The sequence below is a fragment of the Cebus imitator genome, unplaced genomic scaffold (genome assembly GCF_001604975.1).
Source record: "Cebus imitator isolate Cc_AM_T3 unplaced genomic scaffold, Cebus_imitator-1.0 Scaffold155, whole genome shotgun sequence".
NCBI lineage: Eukaryota > Metazoa > Chordata > Mammalia > Primates > Cebidae > Cebus > Cebus imitator.
In genome coordinates this window covers 2,585,996-2,611,198 of record NW_016107470.1, presented here as the reverse complement: position 1 = coordinate 2,611,198, position 25,203 = coordinate 2,585,996, and the positions used below count along the sequence as shown (strand labels likewise).

Sequence of the window (25,203 nt, the reverse complement as noted above, 5' to 3'; positions counted from 1 at the left end):
GGGTCTCTGAGTGGACATGCTTTCTGTTGATGTTGAAGCTATTTCTTTCTGTTTGTTAGTTTTCCTTCTAACAGTCAGGCCCCTCTGTCGCAGGTCTGCTGGACTTGGCTGGAAGTCCACTCCAGACCCTGCTTGCCTGGAAATCACCTGCAGAGGCTACATAACAGCAGATTGCTGCCTGTTCTTTCCTGTGGTAGTTTCCTTCCAGAAGGGTACCCACCAGATGTCAGCCAGAGCTCTCCTGTATGAGATGTCTCCCAGTTGGGATTCATGTGGTGAGGTAGCCACTTGAGGAGACAGTTTGTCCCTCAAGTGCTGTGCTTGGAGATCTGTCACTCCCTTCAGAGCTGCCGTGCAGGGACATTTAAGTATGCTGAAGTTGAAACCACAACCACACCTTTTCCCAGGTGCTCTGTCTTAGGATGTTGGGGGCTTTATTTATAAGTCCCTGACGGGCTGTTGCCTTTTTTTCAGAGATGCCCTGCCCAGCCAGGAGGGAGTCTAGTTGACAGTCTGCCTGCAGAGGCCTTGCTGAGCTGCCGTGGGTGCTCCGTCCACTTGCTGTGTAAACTTTCCAGCGACTTTGTTTACACAGGCAAGGTTAAATCCACCTACCTAAGCCTCAGCAATGGTGGACACTCTTCCATGGAGCTTCAAAGTCCCAGGTTGAGCTCAGACTGCCGTGCTGGCTGCAAGAATTTCATGCGAGCGGATTTTAGCTTGGTGGTCTTTGTAGGGGTGGGACCCTGCTAGCCAGATCACTTGGCTCCCTGGCTTCAGCCCCGTTTTTAGGGGGAATGAGTGGTTCTGTCTCGCTGGCGTTCCAGGCACCACTAGGGTTTGAGAAAAAAACAAACCCACTGTGGCTAAAACAGCCACCCAGTTTTGTGCTGGAAACCCGGGGTGCTGGTGTTATAGGCATCAGAAGGAATCTCCTGCTCTGCAGGTTGTAAAGACCATGGGAAAAGTGCAGTATCTGAACCAGAGTGTCAGAAACATGCCTAATGGCTTCCATTGGCAGGAGTTCTCCAGCTTCTAGAGCTTCCTGGGTAAGGCGATGCCCCACTCTGCTTTGCCTTGCCCTCCTTGGGCTGCACCCACTGTTTAACCAGTCCCAATGAGATGAACCTGGTACCTCAGTTGCAAATGTTGAGATCACTTGCCTTCTGGATTGCTCTCCCTGGAAACTGCAGACTGGAGCTCTTCCTATTCAGCCATCTTGATGGAAGTCCCTATATTGTTTCAATGCAAACAAATTCCCAAGAGCTATGGCATTTAAAATAGGAACAGTGTTGCATCTTTTCTCTCAGGGTGGGACATGGTATTAGCCGGAAATGATGCATTGAGAATTCCTGGACCTAAGCAGGAAAATATGGTGCACTTACTGAACAATAAGCAAATATTATAAGCAAATATAATATATATATATTACAGCATTCATCAGTCCCTGTATAGTGATTAATTGATGAAGCTTTAGAATAACCAGTAGATAAGTACTTACATATTTGCTTATTGTTCAATATATATTGAACATATATATATACTATATATTATGTATGTATTATATATTATAAGTAACTATATATAACAAGCGAATATAATATATATATATATATTTTTGATACAGAATCTTGCTCTGTCACCAGGCTGGAGTGCAGTGGCACAATCTCCACCTCCCGGGTTCAACCAATTCTCCTGCCTCAGCCTCCTGAGTAGCTGGCATTACAGGTGCCCACCACCACACCCAGCTAATTTTTGTATTTTTAGTAGAGATGGGGCTTTCCCATCTTGGCTAGGATGGTCTCGATCTCTTTACCTCATGATCTGCCTGCCTCAGCCTCCGAAAGTTCTGGGATTACAGGTGTGAGCCACCATGCCTGGGCTGCTATACTGTATTTTAAAATTAAATTGTTTACTTTGAATCAAAAAGTAAGGATTTTTTTTTAAGACCAGGAAGCATTATACCAAATTTTTATAGTAATTTTGTCTGAGTGTTGTTTTAAAGTGACTTTGTTTCTTTTAATATGTTCCATAATGTGGTCACATTAAATTAGAAAATAACTTGGCCACGGTCAATTAGCCAGGCAGGGTGGTGTGTGCCTGTAGCCCCAGCTACTTGGGAGGCTGAGGCAGGATAATACCTTGAACTTAAGAGGCGGAGGTTGCAGTGAGCTGAGATTACGCCGTTGCACTCCAGCCTGGGCAAAAGAGCAAAACGCCATCTCAAAAATAGTAATAATAATAAAATTATCTTTGAATGCAAAACCCATGCACTTTTATTTAAAAAATAGGTAATATAAGGTACCTCTTTCAAAAGATATAAAATGGCATATATGGTGAAAAATGAATCTTCCTCCTATCCTGTTCTATAGTCACTTCATTCCTTTCCCCAGAGGCAACCACTGTTAGTTTCTTTGTATCTTTTAACAGATGGAAAATCTGTCTGTGTGTGTGTTTGTATATGTGTATAAATTTTCTTTTAAAATGCAAATGACAAAAAAAATACACAGTTCTGTACTTCGCTAATTTTATTAATACAATTTGGAGATCTGATCCTATCATTCTATAAAGAGCAGACTCTTTAACAATTGTATTCTATTAAATAGGTGTATACAATATAATTTATTAATTAGTTCTCAATCTATTGTTATTTCAACAATATTGAACTTAATATTCTCACACATAGACCTAGAATTACCTGTGAGTTAAAATAGGTAATATGTAAGTGGATTTGCAAAGGGGATAGTCACTTAAAATACATTGTAAAACTGCTCACTAAAGACACTGTACCAATTTTACACCAACAGTACATGTATATCTCTCACCACAAGCCTGCCGACTTCTTGAATCTTGCTGTTCCCTATGCTTTTTTCAGTAGAATACTGCCTGCCTCTGAGTCCCAGTTCCAGCATCATATACTAGATTTGTGACTTTGGACAAGTCAATTTAATCTCTCTGGACTATCTTCCTCAATGGAAAGAATATCCATTTTTTAAAAATTAAAGGAGATATGCTAAAGGCCAATCATTATACAAATGACAGGCAGAATCCATATTTTTATATATTCTACATATAAATATTAGGTGCAAAAGCAATTGCGTTTGCCATTACTAAAAACTGCAATTGCTTTTGCACAAACATAATAGCTGTTGAACTTTTTGTCTCCTTCTGTTCTCAGCAGGGCAGCAGTTCTGGCTTTATTATTCGTCTACTTGCTTTTTGTTTCTTCCTCACACACTCCGTCCCTCCTCCCCCAGATTCGATGATCAAATAAATGAATCTCACTAAAGTTCTATTTGTGCGAATCTGCCACTTAAAAACAAAACTCTGAAGGGCGGGCATGGTGGCTCACACTATTCCTAGCACTTTGGGAAGCTGAGGCAGATCACTTGAAGTCAGTAAGTCAAGACCAGCCTCGCCAATATGGCGAAAGAGTCTCTACTAAAAATAGAGAAATTAGCTCGGGAGTGGTGGCTCACGTCTGTAATCCCAGCACTTTGGGAGGTCGAGGCGGGTGGATCACCTGAGGTCAGGAGTTCGTGATCACCCTGGTCAACATGGTGAAACCCCATCTATACTAAAAATACTAAAATTAGCCGGGTGTGGTGGCATGTGGCTGTAATCTCTGCTACTTGGATGGCTGAGGCAGGAGAATTGCTTGAACCTGGGAGGAGGAGGTTGCAGTGAGCCAAGATCGCACCATTGCACTCCAGCAGCCTGGGTGAAACTGTGAGACTTGTGTCGCCACCCCCCCCCCCAAAAAAAGAAAGAAATTACCCAGAGGTTTTGGCAGGTGCCTGTAATCCCAGCTACTCGAGAGGCTGAGGCAGAATTGCTTGAACCTGGGAGGAGAATCACTTGAACCCCGGAGGTGGAGGTTGCAGTGAGCCAAGATTTTATCACTGCACTCCACAACAGAGCAATTCCTCTCAAAAACAACCAAAACTCTAAAGCTAAGAGAAAATTCTGTACCTTGTCCTCCATTATCTAGCCCTACCCTAGGGGCTACTTCCCTTCATAATTTTTTTACTGCTGCCTTTAACCATTGTTATAATTCCATTAAAATATTCCAGCATAAGCAGCATATTACTTGCTAGGTTAAATTACTAGGGCAGTCAGTTGCCCTAATCAGTAGCTCACGTAAAGCCCATATTAGAGCGGTAGCTATCATAAGTGATGCTAATATTAATAGCACACAGCAGCTTTGTTAATTAGCACCATGAATATCAGAAATTGGTTTTTTATTAAATTGATGGTTGTAATAAGCATGAGGAATGTTAAAAATGGGTTCTGAGAAATTAGAATTTTTCAAGACATGTATTAATAGAGTGGCTAAAATGTTCAGACAGTCCCCATTATTTCCTGAAATGGGTTTAAGAATCCAGGAAGGCCAATATCCGTCACATCCTTAGGGGTGCTTTCCAAAGCTTAAATTAAGAGTCCTATGATCAGAGAATGGCTCTAAGGATTTCTAGTTGTTTCATGCTCATTTAAAGGAGCCTTTGGAATGTCATCATATCTAGTATAAGCAAACATTTCATGTATAATCAAATTACCCAAAATGATCAAGAACAAGAACTCTACCATGCTTATGAAACAAGTTATAATGAACAGTTTTGTGCTTGCTTGTAATACATGTTTCACAAATCTCTGTTTGAGTGGCAGAATTTGACCTCAGACTTACTTTTATTGTAACTTGCTAACATGGTTGTGGAGAAGTAACTCTCATCCACATTCAACTTGGTCAGTCTTTTACCCATAAAACTCTGAGTTGCACATGACCAAATTGTCTTTGATCAGTTGGCTGGGTAATTTTTAACCTTTCTACTTCCTATAAAGCACTCTATGACAGCCTGCCTGCATGCTACTTCCCTCTTTTGCTGTGAGTACTCAAATTCTGTAACTTCAGGAAGCCTTCCAGATGCCAGGTAGATCCCAATCCCTCTCAATTCCAATAGTGTTCGATCTATGTCACTTATTGCACTTCAAAATTTGTTTTGTGTCTTTGTGATCCACTTTCTTGCAGTTGGTAAATTTTCTTGAGTGGAATCATATGCAGGCCATACTTTTCATTCCTCAAACTATGTAGTATAGTGCTTTGCTTACAGTGCAGGTAAATAAGGATTAAATGAATAACGGAATATGCTCAAATCACTCTTGGTGTTGGGAGAAGGGGCGTTCACTCTTTCATGCTAGTTACTGAGTGCTTTCTATGTGATCAGCATTTTTCTAGGTTCTGGGATGGAAGCAATCAACACAACAAAGTCTCTGCCTTCAGAGAACTTATATTTTAATGGAGAAGGCAATATATAATGGTAAACAGTGACAAAGGCTACGAGGAAAGAACATTTATAAGACAGCAGAGTGGCACAGGGGTGTGACTTCAGATGGGGTAGGCAGGGTTATTAAGTAGGAACCTTGAAGGCTGTGATGACTCTGGATTTTTAGGAGTGTGATGGAAAAGCTACCAGGTCTTTGCTTTGAATACCTTGTCAGTAGGGCATAGGGTAATTACTTATTTCTTGGGTCTTGTGGCAGACTCCTGACTGTCCTCCAATATTCACCCTCCCCTTCCCAACAGGGTGGCTGGAATGTGTGTATGCATGTAGCCATACAGCTAAAGATGACATATTCAGTTCTGTCTTGCAGCTAGCTCAGACCATGTAGCCAAGTTCTGGACAAGAGCAAAAGTAATGTGTGCCTCTTCCAGATCATGCTCTTAAAAGAAGTTGTCACAGTCTCCCCTTGTCCCTCTCTCCTTTTTTTTTTTTCTTTTTTGAGCCAGGGTTTTGCCATGTTGCTCAGGCTGGTCTTGAACTCCTGGCCTCATGATCCTCCTACCTGTCTCTATAGTAGCTGGGATTACAGGTATGAGCCACAGTGCTGGCTGTTTATTCCTTAGATGGTCTGGATACAGATATACTGGCAAGAACTAAAGCAGCTATCTTGGGCTATGAGAGGGAATTCACGGGTTCCTGAGGAGAGCAGAACAACCAACAGAGAAGTTGAGAGAGGAGTCAGCCTATCAGCTCCAGCATGCTTATGCTCTGTTAACAAAAAACTTCTATCTTGTATACATTATATTTTGGTCTTTGTTACAGTAGAAGATATCTGTACCCTAATTTGGAGGCATATTGGAGAAGCAGTATCTTATCCACAAGGAAGTTAATTACATAAGTATGGACTGCTTATGGTATAACTCCAACTCAAAAAGCTAAGGTAGTTTGATAGCAAGGCATGATGGTATTTTCTAAGAAAAAAAAAAACAAAACATTGGAACCAGTTATTCAGTCTCACCTCTGCCATTTACCAACAGTAAGAACTTGAGGCTGGATGTGGTGGCTCAGGCCTGTAATCTCAGCAATCTGGGAGGCCGAGGCAGGCAGATCACCTGAGGTCGGGAGTTCGAGACCAGCCTGGCCAACATGGTGAAACCCCATCTCTATTAAAAATACAAAAAACTAGCTGGGCATGGTGGTGGGTGCCTGTAATCCTAGCTACTCGGGAGGCTGAGGTAGGAGAATTGCTTGAACCTGGGAGGAGGTTGCAGTGAGCTATCACACCATTGCACTCCAGTCTTGGCAACAAGAGCAAAACTCCACCTCAAAGAAAAAAAAAAAAAAAAAAAAAAAAAAAAAAAAAAAAAAAAAAAAAAAAAAAAAAAAACAGGAAAAAAACAAAAAGGCAAACCAACAAAAATTTATCAAATAACTTATTTCCATGATTTCTGACTGAAAAGAAGGGGATAGGCTAAACCACTGAGGAGGTCCCTCCTAAATCTAACAACTAATTTCTGATGGTACAGAATTTCACATTCTCAGAGATCACTGGAACTAAATTAAAAATCTATGCAGGGCACGGTGGCTCACACCTGTAATCCCAGCACTTTGAGAGGCCAAGACAGGATTGTTTGAGGCTGGTTTGACATAAGCCTGGGCAACATACCAAGACCCCATCTCTTTTTAAAAAGGAATTCTAAATAATATGAAAGAAATGTATAATTTACCATTTTGCAACATTCATTGGGCAGCCGCTCCCAAATCTGTCCTTCACTGGAATTCTTTTAACATACTCCTTACTGAAAATTTGGCAGGAATGGTCAAGTGGCCCTCTTGGCACCCTGTCCCCTCAACCTTCACTCTAAACACATTGTCCTGAATGCCAGGAGTGTGTAATATGCTCCTAAGAGGCAAAAGGAAACAGAAGTTTACTAACAAAAGCATGGTCAGACAGGTCGTGGAAGGAGAACATCTTTCAGGTCTTTCTGACCTACCTAAAAATAACTAACCTATGTTGCAGCCTCTCTGATAAACACAGGGTCAGAGCTGTTTTTAGGTTGCCCTCAGCTTCACCGAGTCCTCTTAGCACAGCTTAGAATGAAGCTAACCAGAGGAGTCCTGCTCTCTCTTAGGATTATACAAAGCTGGCTTTTTGGAAAATATCTAACTCTTCCAGCCTATCACCAGTAAATTATTTTGCAGCAATGAACAAACAGTTATAATTCCACATTAAAAAATAAATAAAATCTCCCATACCTAACCTTTTTGGTGGAAAAGCCTGAATTGTCAACATAGTCAAATCTCTCAAATGTGTAAACTCTACTAATTACAAATTTTCCAAAGTATATATCAATATAAAATAATGAGATGGAATATCTTTAGGGAAGCTCTAACTTATATTTAAACTTAACAAGATCTATAAAAATATCTATACTGCTCAGTGCTCAAAGTCTGTAGGTATTTGCGTCCTTTGAACTGACACAATTTATCAAGACTACAAAATAGTTAATCTCTACATTCACTTTATTTAGAATTCTCAGACTTAGATGTATAAAATTCAGAGTACATTTTTCAAGATTTAAAATACAAGAAGGCATGTAAGCATTAATAATGTGCTCACTATCACGCTATGTGCCCACATAGGACCCGATCCCATGTGCTCCTCTGAACCACCCTGTGAATTGGGTATGATCCTCATTTCAATGATGAGACTATCAAGCAACTTTTTAGTGAAAAAGATGGGCTGATTGAAAAATACATTAAAAAAATTACTTTATATAGTAGCTTAACAAGAGTAATAAGTCAAAATTGGCTACTGGGCATGCTGTTAGCAAACTTAGTGTTTAAACCCAAAAACAATTAACCTACGTTGCAACCTCTCTGATGAATACTTGGCTTCTTTAACTGGTGTAGGCCCTTTTTCTCCATAAGTGTTTATTGCTTCTGTTAGATTGTGATTTCATTGCCGGCAGACAAGGGACTCAATTTTTTAACCTTTTGAACATTAACAGACTGCTGAACACTATTTTGTAAATGGTAGGTACTCAACAGACTTTTTTTTTTTTTTAGTAAATCTGAAAACCAAAATGACACTTAAAGGTTCACAGTATAAAAAATAGTTCTCACTTAAAATAACATACACCAAAAGAATATGAAAATATCGATTTATTACCAACAAAGTAGGATTTCCCACAGTTTTTTTTTTCAATTCCAAACACGCACACACAATAGCAGAATAAAATTACATTTTTCACATCTAAAGGTTTATATCCCAAAGAAAATAAGCATGTGTCCAAAAGACAATTAGAAAACAGCAAGAAATCTTTCCTTTTGAGTATGAAAAACCTTTTAACAGAGACTCTTCCCAGGCAAACCAATATAGATTTAGCATCCAAAATGCTTGTCACTTTAAGGTTTCAAATATCACTGTATTCACCAAATCAAGTTTTTACTAGAAGTTTTTACAATTTTTATGTAATTAGAAATAAACTTTTACAGAAAATAAAGTTTTAAGTGGCCGAGACTATGTGCTACATAATGTATTCTTCACAGCTCAAAATTCAACGTAAAACCAATATTAATTTTGTCCAGTAGAGAAATTAAATGTTTACAAACAAAGTATGGAATAATTGTTAGCATATGCAAATTGAAATATAATTGACCATTTGATTTTCAAACATGCTTACTCTTCACACTTCTTTTCCACATTGATGCTCATTTTGCAGAAATAAGATGACTGGTACTAATTGAGACAATAAACTACACCAAGCACATTTTAGTAAAGATATTTTGGTGGAAAACAAAGTAATTAACCACAAAAACATTTGGTAATATACATTTACTAATATGTTACCAAGTTCTTCAATGTTTACAATGTTTACATTAGTAATACCAATTTACTAATGTTACCAAGTTCTTAAATGTTTACATGACTTGCTCAAATTAGTAAAAATGTCATTTTATCCTAGGTATTGTATTCTTTTTGTGGCCAAAAAAAAAGAAAAGTAAAAAAAAAAGTCATTTAAAAATATTTTCATACTTCATGCATTGGAGTTAGTTTAAGAAGGGAAGGCTCTTTTAACATTTTATAAAGAAGACAACACCTTTTTAAAGAAAAAATGTCTAAGTGAGAGGACATAAACTTATGGTTCCTTATTTTTTGACCTAATAAGACTATAAATTAAAATATCTACTTAACAATGTGCAAAACTCAAAGTGAATGCAATTCTTCAATTTATTCAGGCAAGCAAGCCAAGGAAATAATTTTGTCATTACTGGCACAATCCAATCCACTGTTCAAAGATATGACCTTGGACTGTCCATTTTCTTACACGATTTATTTTTTAAAAGAAGAGAATTTGTTTGGCTCTATTAATTAGTATAACTTAGAGGTAAACAAATTATTTTCCCATTCAATTCTTTTGCACTAAAAGAAAACAGTTTAAACTAGATTTTCTAAGATAATGGGTATATCAACAATGTAAGAAAGGCCCTATAGGCTTTAGTTCTAAAAACATTATGATTTTACACAAATCAATGCTTTTACCTCACTCTTTACATAACACTAAGAAATTTCAAATATAAATTGTAGAAACCAGTATATGAAATTTTAAGAAAAATCTTACTAAAAATAATTATAAAAATGCTTTTAGAAATTTAAGATGTAAAATACAATTGACTTTAAATAAAATAAAAAAACCCACCCCCACACTTTACAAGGTTATTCTTTAAAAACTCTTGTCACTGGATTTTATTCTCTGTCAATCTTTTGGTTGCATTTTGCATCATCTAGTGGCCACCTTGTAGCATTTCAAAGCAGTCCTGCTACCATTTTTGAACTCCAGTGCTTCTTTCCCTTTGAAATACCAATACCATTATAGCATCAAGTTTCATAAAAGTTTCTTTTAAAGGCCCATAAAACTCCATTTCCTACTAGAGATAAGGTAATCTTTTTAATAGGAAGAAATGAATAGATCTGTCATAAATTATTACTATACATTAGACATTTTCCTATCAATTTTTAAAAATTAAATATAACACTGGGAGAAACTAGGCTTAGGCTCTAGAGTCATCTTTAGGCTCTAAGAGTAATTAAAGTTACTCTGCAATTAAAGCTCAGGGATACCATATAAGTAAACTTCTTGTGATTGATTAAATCCTCTTCCACTGTACCCTTGATTTGTAATATTAAGTACCTTTTAACATGAGAACTCAATGACTCATGGTCAGAGTTGCTAAGGACTCAAGTTCAACCAAGACTGAAGAAGACTTAACTTTTACTACCAGATGATGTTTTAGAAAGGTCATTATGGTTTCCATTATCAACCTATTTGTATACAAAAGCAGGTTTCCAAAAATAACTGCTTTTGTTTTAATCTCCTTTTATTCAGTTGAGCCATACTATACTTATAAATAGAATTTAACAGAAAAATTTCCAAGTTTCCCTCTTTACTTTTATTGAGAAGGTTGAGTGAATGTAATACGGCGCCGCCGTCTTTGGAAAGCCTTTAAATTCCATCTGTTTGGTTCCAGCATATGAGGGCCATTGTAGACAAATAATACTGTCATCTTTTCAGAATAAGGAAGATTTTGCAGGAGCTGTCAGTATTAAAACAGACAAACTGTCATATAAGCTCTATACTGAGAAAAACAGTTTTCCAACCTTATACGTATATAGTCAAATGTATTATTTTATTTGTAATATTAATAAAACTTTTTTCCCCCCACTCTGTTGCCCAGGATGGAGTGCAGTGGTGTGATCTTGGCTAGCTGCAACCTCCACCTCCCAGGTTCGAGATTCTCATGTCCCAGCCAGCCTCCACAGTAGCTGGGATTACAGGCACGTGCCACCAGGCCCAGATAATTTTTGTAGTTTTAGTAGAGATGGTGTTTTCGTCCTATTGGCCAGGCTGGTCTTGAACTCCTGACCTCAGGTGATCCACCTGCCTCAGCCTCCTAAAGTGCTGGGATTACAGGTGTTAGCCATTACACCCAGCCAGTAAGACTCTTATGGACCCCTTAAACACCTCAATATAAACCTTGCTGGACTGCTTACCTACATTACTATACCTGCAGCCTGACCTAAGGAATAATCGAAATAAGGAAAAATTGAGCCCTCTAGATTCACAGGATAACTGGGATTATTCAACTTCCCAGGGAGACCTTGGAAAAAAGCATGTCCTCCGTAATTTTCCTAAGACAGATACTTTCACTTTTTATTGACAAACATTTCTCAAGCAACTTGTTTGACAACCTACTATCCTGAAAAATGTGTAACAGGGACGTTTATAGGCTAAGGTATTTGGCAAGCAGTAGGGTATTAACAGATCTGACTATTCCACAAGAATATCTGCTGAAAAAATAAGACATGACACTATTTAATAAAAATTTGAATGTAGGAGGGGCAAAAGCAAATTTTTTTTTTTTTTTTTTTTTAAGACAAAGTCTCATTCAGTTTCCAGCTCACTGCAACTTCCGCCTCCTGGGGTCAAGTGATCCTCCTGTCTCAGCCTCCCGAGTAGCTGGGACTATGGGTGCATGCTGCCACACCCACCTAATTTTTGCATTTTTTGTATGTAGAGATGGGGTTTTGCCATGTGTCTCAGGCTGGTCTCAAACTCCTGGGCTCAAGCGATCTACTTGCCTTGGCCTCCCAAAGTACCAGGATTACAGATGTGACCCACTGCACCTGGCCAAAATTTTTCATGAATACTTAATTAAAAAAGAAAAAATCTGATTACATTAATAAACATATTTTGAATATATACACCTTGTAATTCACCCATAACACTAGATTTAACAAAAGAAAATTTTCCACTGCAATGGTTCTAGATTATGGATAATTCTCTACAAAGATAATTCTGTTTTTATCAAAGTTTAACCTGTGAGTAGAAGATGTTGGGATACTTAAATTTCCCCTGGGCCAGCACAGTGGTAGTGGCAAATAAAGAGGAAGGGTAGTATATGACAAGAGGGGCTTTTTTTTGGGAAAATGAAAAGCCAGGGTTTTAGGGGTTGCATTCCCCAGTCATCTTTTAGTGCTGAAAGAGTGCCTTTTCCAGAAAAGGAATGAGAAAAATCTCAATTCTAGAACATGATATGCCTCCTACATTTCTTCCTCTGATTAAGTAGGACACTGGAACTTATCCCTTTAATAATGTAAATATTACTGTTACCTTTTAAATTCCTTTTTGGGAAGTGTTCCTGCTAACATGTACATATAGGGCCAAAAACTATATGATTAAGCCACGGGGGATTTCTGAGTATATGACCACTTTTTTTTTTTTTTTGAGACGACTTGCTCTGTCGCCAGGCTTGAGTGCAGTAGTGCCATCTTGGCTCACTGCAACCTCCGCCTCCCTGGTTCAAGTGATTGTTCTGCCTCAGCCTCCCAAGTAGCTGGGACTACAGGTGCACACCACCACGCCCACCTAATTTTTGTATTTTTTACTAAAAGAGATGGGGTTTCACCATGTTGGCCAGGATGGTCTCGATCTCTTGACCTTGTGATCTGCCCACCTTAGTCTCCCAAAGTGCTGGGATTACAGGCGTAAGCCACTGCGCCCGGCCTGTGACCACTTTTAGGTTACTTTTTACCTACCTTTGGTGTTATGAAAAAGTATTGAGATGTATTTTCTTTACAGGCAGTATTTACAACCATTTCAAACACTCTCCGTTCATTGATTGGGTCCATTCCCTAAACAATGACAATAATAATGATTATATTTATACCTGTTACAGGCTATAGGAAGATCCAAGTAACAGAATAATCACCATACCTGATTGATTTCATCAACTACTCTGAATGGACATCTATTTAGCTCCTGTAGTGCCATCAAGTATAACATGGTAGAAACACTTCTTTCACCTCCACTTTGATGATGAGGAGTTAATTCATGAAGTTGAGTACTACTGCGAAATTTGACTCTAATTCGAATTCCATATTTATCATAATCTTCCTATAAAACATTTAGAAAGTTGATGAAAAATGAGTTTCCTTCGGTAATGTCATTCTATTTGAAAATGTATCGACTTTACTCTTATTAAGAACTCAAAATTTAGTGATACTAGTTTAAAAATAAAACAATATATATATTTTACAACAATAAATATTAGGCAAACAGTTACTATCTAAAAGCTTTAAGGGTCTCCAAGGATCTATTTAGATAAGGAAAATATTCAGATTAAATTAACATCTTCCTCCTCCATACCATTCTATTCAACTTTGGTTGGCTTCCCCAAGAGTTTTTAGAAGTTACTGAGTGAGGAACCCTGTCCTGGAAAGGCACTATTTATTCTAATTCCAAAGTGCTAGGTTTTTAAACTATAGGTGAAAGCAATTAGAACATAACAGAGTGTCATGCTCTCTTCTGCTGGAGGAACGGCTGTGTACAATAACTGCAGAGGGCCAAGAATCCCCCCAACTTCAGTTGGTTAAGGAGAAAAACACAAGGTAGGAATTACACAAATACTTTGAAAACTTAAGTCATACATACACACAATACTCACCAAAAAGCAAGTAACATAACAGGTGCTCAATAAATATTTGTTGTAATGAGTACATTAGTGTTTAATACATTGCGTCAAAACTGATGATGCTCTAAGGTTTATTTACTATTCTCATTGATGGCATTTCTAGGTCAGTCAGGTTCAGATTTACCTTAAAAATGAGATACATAACTTACTAATTAGGCCAGAAGTGGTGGCTCATGCCTGTAACCCCAACAATTTGGGAGGCCAATAGGGGAGTGTGGATCACTTGAGGTCAGGAGTTCGAGACCAGCCTGGCCAAGATGGTGAAACCCCATCTCTACTAAAAATACAAAAATTAGCCAGGTATGCTGGTTGGCATCTGTAATTCCAGCTACTTGGGAGTCTGAAATAGGAAAACTGTTTGAACCCAGGAGGTGGAGGTTACAGTGAGCCAAAACCGTGCCACTGCACTGCAGCCTGGGTAACACAGTTTCAAAAGAAAAAAACTTAATAATTAAAGGTTTATCTATTAATTGAACAGAGCTTTAAGGTCTAAGACAGTACTGACCAAGAGAAAGATATAATGTAAGCCACATAGGTAATTTTCAATTTTCTAGTAGTTACTTTTTTTTTTGTGAGACAGAGTGTCTCACTATGCTGCCGGTGCTGGTCTCAAACTCTTGAATTCAAGTGATCCTCATACCTTGTCCTCCCAAACTGGGATTAGGCATGAGCCACAGCAACTGGCCTTTGCATGTCTTAGTGAAATGTTTATTCTAGCCCAAATTGCAACACACAAACTTATAGCTCAAGAAATTAGTAGAAAATTTCCCAATATTTTCATTCTCATGAATTCTTAAGTTCTTTTTTTTTTTTTTTTTTTTTTTTTTTTTTTTTTTTTTTTTTTTTTTTTTTTTTTTTTTTTTTTTTTTTTTTTTTTTTTTTTTTTTTTTTNGAGATAAGGTCTGGCTTTGTTGCCCAGGCTGGAGTGCAGTGGCACCATTTTGGCTCACTGGTACCTCCACCTTTCTTTCAGGCTCAAGCCATCCTTCCATCTCAGCCTCCAGAGTAGCTGGGACCATAAGTACATACCACCATACCCAGCTACTTTTTGAATTTTTATAAAGATGGGGTTTTGTCATGTTTCTCAGGCTGATCTCAAACCCCTGAGCTTAAGCTATCCGCCTGCCTCGGCCTCCCAAAGTGCTGGGATTACTGGCATGAGCCACCACACCCAATCATGAATTCTTAAATTCTTGATCAAAAATAAACCACTGATACATATTATATTTCAAACTAATCTGTTTACAAGTCTTCTAACTTCAGCTGTGGTAGCTTTATAAAGCAATATACTTATTCAACACAACTGAATAACCATTACTCAGACTGTATTAAAAGAGTAAGGTATTAGTCACTAATTCCAAACATCACCCAAAAAAAGGGACCCTAATGGAATCCCATAGGTGGTCTTGTCCTTTCTTTCAACATTTTGGTAAACAAAACTTTTCACAGATACAACTCTAAAATAAATTATTTGTATGTGCTTTAAGTATATGATTAAAATTGCCTACCAGAAATATATTTCAAATGCAATTTTACCTCATTTTCTGTATGGAGATCAACTTCACCAGCACACTGCATAGAACTAAAAAAATTGCTGAATTTTTCATTAATTTTTTCTACCAGCTCTTTTAAAGGATTAAGCCACCTTTCTTTTACCTACAAATAAAGGCAATATAAAAACACAATTTAAAAGCAATTTTACTATATTCTGACATAAAATTTTACAAAGGTTTTACATCAGTATCAGTCTGCTCATGATAAAACATTTTTCTTAGAAGCATGTCATTTCATTTCCATTATTCTACATTCTCATTTCATTAATAAGCACATGATAAAAGATTAAAAACTAAAAAATTACCTGTGAAATGTTTTCTCTGTATTGATCTAGTTCAACTTTCTTTCCCTTTAGTTCCTCAGTTAACTGCTCTATTTCTTCTTCTCTTTTTGTATATTCCTGAACAATCTGGCAGGGGAAAAAAAAAAAAACTTCTTTAAGATAAATCTACCAAAGGATAAAACTATATAAAATTTTCTACCAATTAAAACATTAACTGAAAATGCCAATTGTGCTATACTGTTGGTATACAAATAATTTATGTTCTTATTACATACTGAAGGTGACATTTTTTATCCTTGAAAAAATAGACATTGCAATATTTCAGGTTAGCCCAACTATTCTTTTTATAAAGAAAAGGCACAGAACATTGTGTTCCTTAGGAAGAATCTATTTAAAATTCTAATAGATTCAGAATCTGGCATTTAAAGCACATTGTTCCTGCTGTCTAGCTTATTATTACCAAGAGCTCTAGTACAGAGTGGGAGGCAAGTACTGGAGGGAACTCTGTGTGTGTATGTGTGCGTATGGGGAGGGTGGTGGTGGTGGTTGGCTGCAGAATGGGAATAGAGAAAGAGGCATACTGTAGGATTCAGTCCCGTGAAGCAGGAAGCTCTTGATCTTTCTTCAATTAATAAAGCATCAATTTCATCCAAAGTGTTTGGAAGATCCTGGAAAACCTAAAGAAAAAAATTGCCCATCATTACAGATATAATGAAAACAGTTCCATTCGAATTGTTAAAAGAATAATCGGCTGAATAAGTATCTACTATCTGTTCAACAGCATGCTAGCACACAAGGATACAAAGGAATTATAAACGGGGTCATTTGCCTTCAGAAAGCTTGTACTTTAAAGAAAACAAAATGCATGTACTGGATAACACCTTAGGCAATGTATTGATGTTGAGTATTAAAATAAGCAGTACATATCATATAGGCTGAGGAATTTAGAGAAGGGAAGTATCATTTCATGCTATAGGAGAGTTAAGAGAATTCACAGACCTAGAATTCATCTCCCAGCCTTAAAGCAAATGGCTAGGGAGGAGCAAGGCAGAGGGAAGATAGGAGGTTGGGAAAAAAGAATGAGTACTGCATACCATGGGGAGTGAGGAGTTGTGTCCATTTGGAATGGTGGGTACTTGCTGAATTGGTAGAATGGGTCCAGAATATGTGGGGCATTGAAAGAGAGCAAGAAGTTAGAACTTTATACTATACTTATGAAGAACTAAAAAAGCATCCTAAGAATCTAATTACTTTGACAGTTGGATTTCACCACAGTACTATTTTCCGAGTCCATGCCATGGGGACAAATTAGAACAGATACTTTTTTTTTGAGGGGAGGCAAGCAGTACATTGTTTGGCCTAGCACAACCTGCAAAGGCTATATACTACACAGTACAAACTGAATCCTGAAGCCCTGAAAAAGAGCTTGACATATTAATCTAATATCTTAAACTTATCTTAACCTCTCAGAAAGCAGTTCAACTTCTATAGAACTTCAGGTATTCATTTGTTGAATCTCTGACTTACTGAGATTTAAGCTCACGTGCCCAACACTTATTTACTTGATATCCTCACTTGACTCTAATAGGCATCTTAAATTTAAGATGGTGAAACAGAATCTGGATTTCACCCACCTTCCTACCGCTTTAAGCAAACCTGTTTCTCCTTCAATCTTCTCCATCCCAGTACATGGCATTGTAATTTGTTCAGGTGAAAAATGTAGGGGTTCTCTCTCTTATCCTTCATATCAAATCCATCAGTAAGTCTTGCTGGATGTGTCACCAAAAGATATCTAGGATCTCTCAACTTCTTGTCTCATTCCAGTGCTACCCCCCTAATTCATGCCATTATATATCACTTTCATGGTCCAAAGCAGTGACTTTCTAAATGGTCTCATTGATTCCTATCTTGTATCCCTACTTTAGCCTCCATCTAGAAGAACAGAAGTTAGAGTGCTCTTTCATAAATGTAGCAATGTCACTTTTCTGTTTAAGATCCTCCACTGGTGTCCATCCCCAAAAGAATAAAACCTTATTTCCCTGTAAAGTCTACAGCCCTATGTAATCTTGGCTTCTGCCTTCTTCTCTGCTTGGATAATTTTTAACCCCAATGAGATTCTTATTCTGAAACATCCCAAATATACTTCTCTCTTGGGGCTTTTTCTGAACTGTTTTCTCCATCTGGAATAGTTTTCCTTCACTCACATCTTCACTTGACTGCTCTTTTCATTCAGGTCTGTTATAAAATGGTATTTTCAAAGGAGGTTTCCCTGACCAAGTTCCCGTTCATGTTACTCCATCTCCTCAACCCCATTTTATTTTTTTTCCTTTCTTTTTATTTATTTATTTTAAAAGAGACGGGGGTTTCACCTTGTTGGTCAGGGTAGTTTCAAACTCCTGACCTCAGGTGATCCACCCACCTCCGCCTCCCAAAGTGCTGAGATTACAGGCGTCAGCCACCATGCCTGGCCCGTTTTTTTTTTTTTTAAAGCATTTCTTGCTATCTGACATTATCTGATTTTTGATTTGTGTTTTCGTCTACCCAATCCTCCAGACTAGAATATAAGTTTCAGCTGAGAAGGAAGTATGTCTATCTTGTTCAATGCCTGACATATAACAGGTAATTAATACATTTTAATGAATAATCATCTTCTAATTTTGCTTCTTTCAAAAACAGTATGACTTATCAAGAATAGAATCATGTTATGTTTTTGAGAGAAAAAATAGTACAAATTGTACTTATATTTATTTTATAACAACACAATGTATTCTGAAGATATTCTAGTCTGTTTTTAGAAACAACCTTCTCAATTAGTTTTAAAAATATCTACTGTATTCCAACTATGGATCCAAATAGTCAAATCCATTCTCTGTGATTTCTGTGTGATATCATAAAATAAATCATTTGAGGACTTGAAAATTATAATCCATTATTTTTTTCCAGTTGTTTATATCTTTAGTAGACATTTCATCATCTATTTAAATAGGTAACATTTGAAATTAAGAATTTTAAAAAACACCAATATTAGATACTTTAAAATTCATTTTCTAATTTCATTTTGACATTATTCTGAATAGGTATGTAGGCAAAGTATCATCCCCACTTGTCACAGAGATATGTAATTAATGGTGGAATGTGACTAAAGGGCAGCATCTCCTAATTTTACTCACTGATGTGCCAGCATATAAAATATAATGGAAAAAGACCTCTTTTTTCCTTATTGGCCAATGTTAGCCCTAAATACTCAGTTCTCACTGAACCCTCATTAAACATCCCAATTTCCAGGGACACTTAGGCTTTATTTTTAAAATATCCCCCTATTATTTCTTTTCTTTTCTTTTTTTTGCCATGAGCATTGCTTACCTATATTATTTCTTATATACCAATTACTGGTACAATGTTTCCATGAAAAACTATACACCGTATGTTCCAGTTGTACCCATTAAAAGCAGTTTGGGGGAAAAGCCCATTTGTATTGGAAGAATAATGTTACAGTACCAATAATTTTACAAGGTGATACCCATGTTTTAACTTTAATAGGAAGCAGTAAGACTGGTGGCCAAATTTAAGTATAATAGAGAAAATCTGTGAAGCAAAATTTTATATATAGCTATGCGCGCGCATGCGCGCGCGTGTTCGTTCCACTTAAAAATGTGAAAAATTGCCTATTTTTTAAGACACATCATGTTTTTCATGGACTATTACAATGCCTAAGATCCTATAAGCTAATATGTTAAATATGGCAATTGTAGCATTATATACTTTTTATACTTACTGTCTGGTATTCTTGAGGAAGAGTCTGCTCTGCACCCAGGTTACATACTTGCCTAGCTCTCTTCATAAGTTCCTTGCATTTCTGCAATAATCTTTGTCTATTTTCATCCAATTCAATGAAATGTTGCTATTACCAAAAAAAAGTTATTTTGAAAATTTGAATGTTACTCTTAAGGCAGAGGGCTGTTTATTAAACTACCACATATTAAATATATTGTTGAATTCTAATTATGATAACCAAATTATCTGAAACCGTATCTTAAATAAGAACTTTTATTATAATAGGTTAAATCTGAACTTTAAAATACATCAGCGTATCAGTAACCTGGCATTTCTCTAATCCATTAAAAGGTATAAAATTTAAATTTTACTGCCTTTTTCTGAAAGTTTAACCTAGCTGTATGTGATTATATTTATTTATTTTTTTGAGACAGAGTCTTGCTCTGTCACCCAGGCTGGAATGCAGTGACATGATCTCAGCTCACTGCAACCTCCGCCTCCCAAATTCAAGTGATTCTCATTCCTCAGACTCCTGAGTAGCTGAGACTACAGATGTGCACGACCATGCCTAGCTAATTTTTGTGTTTTTAGTAGAGACAGAGTTTCACCATGTTGGCCAGGCTGGTCTCGAACTCCTGGTCTCAAGTGATTCAGCCACCCTGGCCTCCCAAAGTGCTGGGATTATAGGCATGAGCCACCTAGCCTGGCCATGTAATTATATTATAATGAGATTTGAGATATATAGTACATAGGCTTCATGACAGAAAACTCAGTGCTCACATATAGTCAGAACCTTTAAATCATGTTTGATAGTTTTCCAAGTGCCATCCATGTAGTTATTTATTCATGATCTACTCATTCCTTCAACAAATAATTACTGAGAACCTATTAAATGCCAGTATTATAATCTGCATGGGTCACAGAAAGGTGAATAAGGAGAAAAAGACACAGGATTATTAACCTAACAGAAACAGGTACTCTTTATTGAGTGCTTTTGTGCGAGGCCCTTGGCTAGGTGCTTCACATACATTATTCCCTTTATTTCTCACACTGCATAGTAATATTATCCTCATTTAGTGCATTAAAAAAAAAAGACTGACAGGAATTAAGTAACTTGCTCAAGCCCACACATTTAGTTAGAGACTGTCATGATTCAGATCCCTGTGTGCCTATAGGACACATGCTTTTTTCATGGCACCTCTCGGCGGGAGCAGAATGGACAGAGTATGTATGTAGGGAAGGTCAGAGTGGCCACAGAAGCTGTGACAACTGAACAGCTTTAAATGACAAGAAATAAGAAACAGCAGCAGAAGACATTCCAAGGATAGGTGATTATGAATTTTAAGGCATATACGTCTCAAAGACCTGCTTATTTAAGAAATACGTAATCTAATGTGGTTGGAGGAAAGGAATTTGTAAGGATGTAAAAAATCAGAGTTGGCAGACAAGAGCCACACTGCAAACATTTCACATGTAATGGGGAAGGTATCTCATCTAACTAAATGTCTTCTGTAGGTCAAGCACTGTTACAATCATTATCCTGTTAATTATCCTAATCCCCATTATAATCTTAAAGAAAAGTGTTATCTCTATTTGTAGATGTGGCTCAGACACATTAAGAAACTTGCCCAAGGTTACCATACTAGCAGACTTCTGAGAAATAAAACGGGTCTAATTTGCTCTATTTACTAACTCTTAAACTCCAGTTGGCACAAAAAGCACTTGAGGGTGGGGGCTCTGGAATGGCCTGGACACCTGTATTATTAAAAGGGCCCTCAAGTGATTTTTATGCATACGAGTTTGACAGCAAATAAACTAAACCAAGACAACAGTTACAAAAAGTAAAAGGATATATACTGGACCAAACTGAAAATACAATTAAGCCTTTATACTAACCACTTAGTACTATGGTTTCCTTGAATAAATTCCTCAGTCCCTACAGCTTGAGAGAAATAAAAGAAAATGTTAAAAATTCCCAATCACCCCATACTCTGCTCTGTAAGGGCCACTGTACTCAGGCAAAGGCAAAACAAGGAAAAGCTGGATAGAAACTAAACACTCCTAATTTCTTCTATTCCTGCTTCTTGTTCCTCTGGACTTTGCTAAAAATATTAGAACATTATGGCAAAGAAATATCAATGAGTTGATAATTTGAAGCTCTGGACTTAGACGGACAAAATCTCATTTAATAGTTTCTTTCCATTTGGTGGCATATGTGTAATAAAATATTTATCTGAGAAAATTTTCTGTACATATATATGTGTTTGTGACATTAGATCTTCATGTGGTACCTGTTTTGCTTTTTGTTTTTAAAACCATAATTATTGCTGAGCTTTTTTAAGGGGGTAGTGGGAAGGAATATATAATTATATCAGATAATGCTGTAAATTTGGACTAGTGAAAAGGCCTTATCTACCTTTCTGCTTAGAGTCTAGCCTTTAATGGTTAATAGAGAATAGAAAATATTCCATCTGTTTAAGATGTAAGAGGACAAATGGGTGAAATATACAAAATATCCCCCACTAATATCTCAAAAAAGATTACTTTGTAGTTATATATCCTAGAAAAAATTAGTATTAATTTTTCTAAATTCTTTTTGTGAAAGTTCATTTGTCATGGAAATTGTACAGAAATATATCGGCATTAAACAAGAAAAAGCTTTTCTGAGAAGGCCCTCTTGTGGAAGAAGTACGAATTATTCACAGAATTTCTTATGAGAAATATATATACTGTTATTTTAATACAATTTCATTCCATTTAGTTGATTTCAAATTCAAATGTTAACCATTTGTTTTAATTACCAGACAGAATACGCATTTAAAAATATAAAAATCATTTTTTTTAAAAAGTCAACTTTAAATTTTAATGTAATACTTGAAATTTAGAAAATAGTAATTTTAACTGACTTTTCATATACAAGTCCATAAATTCAACTTACACTAATTTAATCATAAACAATAAAGGGAATAATATTTGCTTGTTAAATGTTTTCTTCAAAATTATATACATCTCATTTGAGTAAAAAATGTCTCCTCTGAAATTCTGTTCTTTTTTGAGGGAGAGTGGCAAGCACGTAGGCAGAAGAGATGTCAGATGAAAAGCACAGAACTCCTAAACTTAGTATAAGCAAATAAATTTAACAACTTCCCATTTTTATAACTAATTTTTCTATACTTTTAAAGGAAACACTGGCTTCATGCTAATCAGCACTCTAGGCATTTTTTATTTATTTTTGAGACGGAGTTTCGCTCTTGTTACCCAGGCTGGAGTGCAATGGCGCGATCTCGGCTCACCGCAACCTCCACCTCCTGGGTTCAGGCAATTCTCCTGCCTCAGCCTCCTGAGTAGCTGGGATTACAGGCACGTGCCACCATGCCCAGCTAATTTTTTGTAGTTTTAGTAGAGATGGGGTTTCACTATGTTGACCAGGATGGTCTTGATCTCTTAACCTCGTGATCCACCTGCCTCAGCCTCCCAAAGTGCTGGGATTACAGGCGTGAGCACTCTAGGCATCTTGATGTATATTATTAAACCAAATATCATAATAACCCTGCAAATTAGGTAGGTATCATACTTACAGCTGCAGATAATGAGTAAGCGTGGAGTAGTTAGGAAACCTGACTATGGTTAAAAACAAAATAACAGAAATTTTTATCTGTCTACCTTTGTATTTGGATTCACACACAGCTTACTAAGTTGTCCTAAAAATAGTTCCTAAGTTAGTGACATTACCAAAGAGAGGCTTCCAATCATTTGCCTTTCTCTGAGGATGTTTTATAAGAATTGTTGCCCTATTTACCTTCCAAAAATCTGAGAAAGTATGAAACTCCACAGTGGTTAGTTACCTCTAAGTCCCCTCATGAATACAATCTCTACTGAAATTTTCTGTCAATCTTATTTTGTGAATTTATTTTATGATAGAAATATGGACAAAACCAGAAGTGGTGGCAATAGTTCCTTAGAGCAACCTGCCATGTGTTCAAAGGGACAAGTAGGAAAAACAGTATTTCTCTTTGGTTCAAATGAAGCTGGATAGCAGGAACAACAGATAAGATAGATAAAATCATGTGCAGGTAAATGGCAGCAAACATGAGAAGAAAACGAGTATGTACAAGAGAAAGTGAACTACCATACACCTACTCTACTATATATTTTTGCTCATTCTTGACCCTTTCAAATGTGCGGCTAATGACTATGATCAGACAGCAACAAACATTTATTAAGTATGCAGAACAAGAAGTGAAAGGACCTCATAAAAGGGCTAGTAAAGCATCTGTAAATGAAAAGCATTTAAAAATTTTATTTTTTTATTTTAGAGATAAGGTCTTACAATGTTGCCTCAGCTAAACTCGAACTCCTGGGCTCAAGGGATCCTCCTATCTCAGCCTCCCAAGTAGTTGGGACTATAGGTCCATTCAGATCATTTAAGAACTTTCAAATCAACATATTAATAAGGAAAACAACATGGTATGAAATATTGCTGAGGAAATGCAAAATAAGATTGAGTAGTTTTAAGTTAAGTTTACTATGGAAAAACCTGCTAAGGTGTGTGCATAAATGTGTCAAGGAAGAGTTCTGGTTTTAAAAGCAGCAATGGACTCAGAATGACAAAGGTGAAGGAATAATACAGGAAAGATACAGAGGTTATAAGCAATGGTAGGAACACTGGAACAGCCAAGCAAGGTTAAAAAAAAAAAAAAAAGGCTAGAAGTTGGAAGTAGACATTAGAAGACTACTGTAAGGCTTTGGATCATGTATAATAAAGATTACAAAGCTGTATATTTCTGCAGCACAATATAAAAATCAGTATATTTTCTTTTGGTAGTTAAATGAATGCAAAATTAGTAAAATACAGCTATTAGGACTTAATGCCTAGACAGGGCAGTAAGCCGCAGTAGTTAGAAGGTGAATCAGGAATGTGGTAATAGCAAAATTGGGCAAAGGGCAAGGAAAAGGAACAAGAACAAAAAGAGAATCAAAATGTGCTAAGTAAAATTTTTCCAATTAATTTTAAAAGTAAGCAAATGACTGGGCATGGTGCAACCGCCTGTAATCCAGGACTTTGGGAGGCCAAGGTGGGAGGATTGCTTGAGGTTAGGAGTTTGAGACCAGCTAGGGCAACATAGAACTATCTCTACAAATAAAAAATAGCCAGATGTGTGGCGTGCACCTGTAGTCCTAGATACCTGGAAAGGCTGAGGCAGGAGGACTGCTTGAGCCCAGGATTTCCAGGCTGCAGCAAGCTGTTGACTGTGCTACTGTACTTCAGCTTCGGTGACAGAGTAAGACTCCGTTACCCCGTTCTCAAGGAAAAAAAAAAAAAAAAAAAAAAAAAAATGTGTTGAAAAATTATGCATCATTAAAATATCAAAATAATACATAATGAGTTACTCTGGCTATTTGTGCCTTCTAAATAACCTACATGCATTAAACTACAGGAATTGTAACTTTAAATTTGAAAGTGGCTGTCTTTGTTTAAAAAAAAAAAAAATTAGTAATTCACAGATTGAAAACAAAATGCCCTCCCCTAAAAACTTTTCTACTTTCCAAAAACACAGCAATCAGCTATACTCAAAACAGTATTCTTGGCCAGACGCGGTGGCTCACACCTGTAATCCCAGCACTTTGGGGGGCTGAGGCAGGTGGATCATTTGACATCAGGAGTTTGAGACCAGCTTGGCCAACATGGTGAAATACCACTTCTACTAAAAATACAAAAAGTAGTCAATTAGCCAGGTGTAATGGTGCTTGCCTGTTGTCCCAGTTCCTCAGGAGGCT

General features: G+C 37.0%; 1 protein-coding gene across 2 annotated transcripts in view; it reads right to left on the bottom strand.

Annotated features, from left to right (window-relative positions):
* Positions 1 to 9,198: 9,198 nt before the first annotated feature.
* SMC5 (structural maintenance of chromosomes 5) overlaps positions 9,199 to 25,203 on the bottom strand; it is an 85,303-nt gene continuing 69,298 nt past the window's right edge. The window contains exons 18-25 of one of the 2 annotated variants that reach the window (XM_017543446.2): positions 19,427 to 19,552; positions 16,746 to 16,790; positions 16,233 to 16,328; positions 15,673 to 15,777; positions 15,351 to 15,470; positions 13,058 to 13,237; positions 12,880 to 12,975; positions 9,199 to 10,877 (exon numbers count right to left, since the gene is read on the bottom strand). In XM_017543446.2, the coding sequence (XP_017398935.1) occupies positions 10,734 to 10,877; positions 12,880 to 12,975; positions 13,058 to 13,237; positions 15,351 to 15,470; positions 15,673 to 15,777; positions 16,233 to 16,328; positions 16,746 to 16,790; positions 19,427 to 19,552 (912 nt within the window). In that variant the 3' untranslated portion in view covers positions 9,199 to 10,733. The remainder of the gene's footprint in view (positions 10,878 to 12,879; positions 12,976 to 13,057; positions 13,238 to 15,350; positions 15,471 to 15,672; positions 15,778 to 16,232; positions 16,329 to 16,745; positions 16,791 to 19,426; positions 19,553 to 25,203) is intronic. The other variant, XM_017543447.2, reaches the window with a different exon arrangement.